The sequence below is a fragment of the Peromyscus californicus genome, unplaced genomic scaffold (genome assembly GCF_007827085.1).
Source record: "Peromyscus californicus insignis strain IS unplaced genomic scaffold, ASM782708v3 Scaffold_16__1_contigs__length_79575227, whole genome shotgun sequence".
In the NCBI taxonomy this organism is placed as follows: domain Eukaryota; kingdom Metazoa; phylum Chordata; class Mammalia; order Rodentia; family Cricetidae; genus Peromyscus; species Peromyscus californicus.
In genome coordinates, this window is record NW_026294458.1 from 48,871,743 (window position 1) to 48,877,352 (window position 5,610).

The 5,610-nt window shown below is 36.1% G+C and overlaps 1 protein-coding gene across 1 annotated transcript; it reads right to left on the reverse strand.

Annotated features, from left to right (window-relative positions):
• Window positions 1-1,929: 1,929 nt before the first annotated feature.
• Window positions 1,930-2,774, reverse strand: LOC128111568 (ribosome biogenesis protein NSA2 homolog). The gene has a single exon (XM_052739819.1). It carries the CDS (start codon window positions 2,757-2,759, stop codon window positions 1,962-1,964), a length of 798 nt encoding a protein of 265 aa, XP_052595779.1. The 5' UTR covers window positions 2,760-2,774; the 3' UTR covers window positions 1,930-1,961.
• Between the last annotated feature and the right edge of the window lie 2,836 nt (window positions 2,775-5,610).

Below are 5,610 nucleotides of genomic sequence, written 5' to 3' on the forward strand. Positions count from 1 at the left end.
AGAATTTTAATGTAAAGATCCTTTACAACTTTAAAGATGCAGAGATTCTATTATGATTTTTTTAATGAAATCAAATAATAGCATGACTTAGAATGTCAGTCTTCTACGTATGTTCACATTCTTCTACTTTAATGTGTCTACTTTCATATTTCCATTGGTTTGCAGAATAAGGAGGACATCTAGGCATTAATGGCTTACTTTTAACAGATGACTACAATGTTACCTGAGATGGTTTGTGACTTTGGAGTAGTATTCCTTTCAGCCCTTTCTACCAGCTAAACATCTGCTCTAAGGTTCTTCCCTTTGGGATCACCTTCTAAGGTGTGGTCATACCAGTAACTCAAAGCTTTTAATGTAAATAAAGAACTTACACTAACACTACTCATGTAACCGTATTTCACAAAGCAACTTCTGCCTTTTATGTCCACTAACAATCTGGTGTTTTTGGTGTGGTCTATTACATACGTCATGCTTGTTTTCATACTTCCTACCATGCTCTTTTGGTACAAGATAGTTTGCTGTTTTTAGTTCTAGAAAAACAAGCAAACCTACTTCAGCAGTACCCACTGATTACCTGCAGTCAGACTTCCTTTCACCTTCTGTAACTTAGTGAATAAGTCATACATTACCCGTTTTTATTGGTGGGAAATGTTAAAATCGAATTGAAAGAAAGGTCCTGAGGTGATTCTGTCTGCACCGAATGGTCATTTACTAACCTTCCTTTTCCCTTACCATTTTTGTACGTTCTAAAACTTGGGGGTGGGGGCGATGATGTATCATTCACAGTAGCAAGTCTTACTGCAGAATTTATCGTTGGTTTCCTTGCTAGCCCCCCTTAATGTTTAAAGTAGTAATTAAACCTATATTTTGTGATTGTTTTCTGGTCTGTGTTTTCAATTTTTCTTTTTCCTCTGAGTTTCATTCATGAAGATGTGCTTATTGTATTAGACATTGAATGATTCTGTTAAAGGCATAACCAATCACATTGACTGTTATTATGATGGCAGACTTAAAAAAAAATTTAAAGCAAATGTGGTGATATACAGACACTTTCTGAAGCTCAAAGCCATGATCATGGGATTCATATGTCACAAAAGAGCTTGAATTAAGTTACAACTCCAAATCATGACTTTTTTTTTTTTTTTTTTTTTTTTTTTTTTCGTTTTTCGAGACAGGGTTTCTCTGTGTAGCTTTGCGCTTTTCCTGGGACTCGCTTGGTAGCCCAGGCTGGCCTCGAACTCACAGAGATCCGCCTGGCTCTGCCTCCCGAGTGCTGGGATTAAAGGCGTGCGCCACCACCGCCCGGCCCAAATCATGACTTTTAATCTAAGTGCCGCATCTCAGGGCACTAGTACATAGTCTAGAATTATCTAACCAATTTTTAACATCATTGTGGCAATATAAATGCAATATCCTATTTTTAGAATATAGAAAATGGTAGAAGTACACTTAAGTTCATGGAAGTACTACATAAAGTATTAATTACAAGTGGAATTTTTTTCGGTCTTTACCTTCTCACATACTTTTAATGTATTTTATAAACTTAAACATTACCACAAGTTTAAAATGCTCCATTTTTTTTTAGGATTAATGGCAATGAGATGGAAAATACTCGAACAAATTTTTAACTTACCCACTAAATAAGTGTTGGTTACCTTTATGGGTCCTTCAAACTACACGGGTGGATTTCCAGTAATGACAGACCTGCACTACTGTGTGCACACTCTTTGTTCACATCTATCTGTATGCGTGCTATTCCGTCACTAATGTTTATCAACACGTAAGCCCTCAGGCACCAAACAGTAGACAGACTAACTGTACAACTGAGCAGTTTTTATTTTTCTTCCCAATGTAATAAATACCCCTTCATGACTGCAAAGGATGGACAGCTTGGTGTAGTCACAAAAACCACAGTGACGGTGTTTTTGCTAAAGGTGGGTAGTCTTCAGTAGAAGTCACTATCAAACCAGCAAGACTGCATTTATGCACCCATCGTTTTCAGGATTGTTGGTAACCTGGGCATACTTTCCCCAAATAACCTTGCCTCGTGTCACGAGGCCCAGCTTACTCACGTTCACTTCAATAACTATACCTTTGGTGATCACACACAGAGTTGTATATAATGGGGATGATGGATTCTTTTTTACACCAAGTATTGGCAGGCAAAATGTAGCTTTCAGCTCAGGATGTGTGACATGGGCTTTTTTGAAACGCAGGCCCATTGGCCTAATGAATCTTTCATATTTAGGAGGTTTTCTTGTAAAACCATCACCAACAAAGCAGACTTTAGTAACCATCCTCTTCCATGCCTTCTTTTTTCTTTTTCCTGTTTGAATAACTTTCAATACTTCTGTTTCTCCTTGGGCACGAACTTTGGGTAGAGGGACTTCCCATTTTCCCGCCTTCTCTTTCCGTTTCTGCTTAATCATGTTGGAAAGTACTTTTGCTCTAGACTGTCCCACTCTGTCCAGCAGATAGGCAGGTACTGCTCCCTGTGGGGTCTTTGCATCATCCTTTTGTTTGATGTTTCTCTTTTCATGCATCTTAATAGTCTTTTTCATTTGTATTTTCTCGGCATGGCGCTGTTTGTGGTAGAGCTTAGCCTTCAGTCCAACCATTTTTTTTTTTTTTTTTTTTTTTTTTGCCTTCTTTGTACGTTCATGGGCCTCCCGACTTTCTTTCTTTCTCTTTTTCTCATGGTAATCCAAACGATATCCATAGCGTTTACGGTGTAATTCAATATATTCATTTTGTGGCATGATGACAGCCGCAAAGCAGCCGTCCGCGACCACCCGGGTGCCAAAAACCTTCTGGGTCTCGCTGGTCCACGAGCCCACTTGGCGCAAGGCGGAACAGGAAAAGCCTGGACTTCTTGATATTTCTGTGATGGCCCCTAATCTAACAGTTATTCATCAATTATTGCTTCAGTTCTCTCATTACATGTAAAGAAAAATAAGACAATTTTTAAAAATAATTCCATTCTTTTGCAAAATGAAAATAAATCATTATAATCATTTGAATTACAATTTTATTTTTATTATTTTTAGTTGTCTTGAGGTTTCAAAGTCTGTAACCATGAAAAATTAACCTCAATACTATGATCTTTAATATGGAAGCAAATATTGACAGAATATATACGAGAAATGATGAGTTTAAAGAGAAAGCTTGCTCTGGTTTAAAATACTACACAATACACCTGTATAAAAACATTCCACAGCAGTCTATGAATATGGAAAACATTCAAATATTAAAATAAATATATAAATAAATAGATAAATAAGGAAGAAGAAAGAAAGAAAGAAAGAAAGAAAGAAAGAAAGAAAGAAAGAAAGAAAGAAAGAAAGGAAGGAAGAAAGGAAGAAAGCTAAGGTAAGAAACTTCTTAGCTTTGGTTTGGTTTTTCCCTTTCTGATGACCATGAACTTTCAATAGCTAGTGAGCAATCTGCCTCTTGGACATTTGGAGATGCACCATGCCTCTAAACACATTTTAAGTTAGTGCTTCTAAAATTTATAGAGTCCAGATCATTGTTCTAGCAGCTCTTTAATGATACTCACTGTTTAATGATACATTTGTCAAATATTGACTGTCTTATGAAATCAAGTCAGGTGTATCCCTACACCCATTTGAAAAGTTATTCTACCTTTTACATTTTTAGACAAATATTCTGAAAATTTCACCATGCAAATTAAATCCTAAAAATTAATGATGTAAAATATTTATTCAGCCTTTAGATCTGTTATTAGATCTTCTACCTCAGCACAAACAATTTGATTTCCTTCCATTCTGTCCACTACAGATGTTGGAAGCTTGTGGTCTGGGGGTATAGGAATTTTACTGATTCACATATTAGTGCTTGGGCTTAAAAGCATTGGCTAAAATGTGAAGCAGCCAGAACTCCTTGAGAATCTCTTTTATGTCTGTGTGATTTTTTTTTCCAGTACAGCTGCTTCAAGGTAGTTGGATGCATCACAAAGAGGTTCAAGCTCCAATGTTAGTGTTTCAAGGGGAATACATCAGCCAAAATTGTGAGCTTCATGGGGACCATCTCTGGAATGCACATACTGCATTAGCATCACATTATGAAGACTGGAGCAGTCCTGGGCCTCCTTCCAGATTCAAAGAAGAAAGCACCTCATTTCCCCCCATGAAACTACATACAGCATCACTAGAAAGATGCGTGACGTCCTCGAAAGACAGTCTTTCCCCGTACACTTACTTTGCTATCATACACTTGCTGACAAGCTAATGAAACTAGACTACTGTTCTATAATTAGCCGTCAAGAAGGACTGTTTGAGAATAGAGAGCTAATATTCTTCTTTTTTGATTATCAATGTTTTTTTTAGTTAATCATAATTTCCATTATTTTTCAAATTTCTATGCATTTGAACCTCTGCCTCTCTTTATACTCTGTAAGATTGTTACCAGTTTTAACATTTGCAAGTAAAGAAATTGCAAAAGTTTATGTTGTATACCTTGTGATGGATGTTTGCGTGTCTGAAATGGTCTTTTGATATTTTCCTGTTATTTCTGTCACTCATTTTACTTTCAATCAAATTTTCAGGATTCTTCCCAAGTTCCATTATCTTTTCCTCTTCAATATGCTTTTTGCTGACATTAGAATTTAGGAACTGTTTTCCCATACAGACAAAAATTATACCAACCTATATAGTCATCTACCACATCCTACCACTAACATTTTAATCAGTGTTATAGAGATATGCAATGACAGAGTTCACCAATTTCACGTTTAATTTGTGTTTGCAAATTCTTTTGGCCATGTGACTTTCACATAGTTATAATGTAGGTTATGTAAATTACCCCACATTTTTCCCTTTTATAATTTTCATTTATCCTCCCTCTCATTTTATTCCCGAGAACACATTTATTGCCTTTGTACCTCTGTGGTTTTATCTTTCATAATGTGCTTTCTGACACTATGGTTTTATAACTTCACTCAAGGGAATTACAAAATGCATACCATATACCCAAAGCTTTTTATACTTAATAAAAGGCTTTTGATATCTACCCACTAATGTTATACTATATCAGTAAATTTATATTTATTTTGGAGTAATATTGATTGTATCAGTATATTTTTATGTACTATTGATTGTATGTCTGCATTTCTTTAACTTTTGATAACTGATGAAATTTGTATTATTTCCAAATTTAAATTTCATGAACTAAGCTACTTTTCAAAATTCATGTGTTTGTACAGACATGTGCTTTAATATTTCTTTGACAGGTACACTTCTCTTGGGCTTTCTGAGGCATAAAACAAATCAGACCTTAGCTTGGTAAAAAGGTACAGTTTTTTTTTTTTTCCTAAAAAGAATCCAAATAGAAGAAGTTTCCCTCCAGGCTGTCTCCAACTCTTTTACTGCCTTTTGGGACCCTACTCCTCATACTGGTTTGCCTTGCCCAGCCTTAATACACAGGGAGGTGCTTAGTCTTACTGTAACTTGATATACAATGTTTTGTTGATACTCATGGGAGACCTGCCCTTTCCTAAACAGAAATGGAGGAGAAGTGGATTTGGGAGTTGAAGGGGAGGGACTTGGAGGAGAAGAGGGAGAGGAAACTATAGCCAGGATGTAAAATAAGAAT

Excerpts from the sequence above, each read along its gene's own strand:
- LOC128111568 (XM_052739819.1), bottom strand. The coding sequence starts at position 2,759 with ATGCCACAAAATGAATATATTGAATTACACCGTAAACGCTATGGATAT.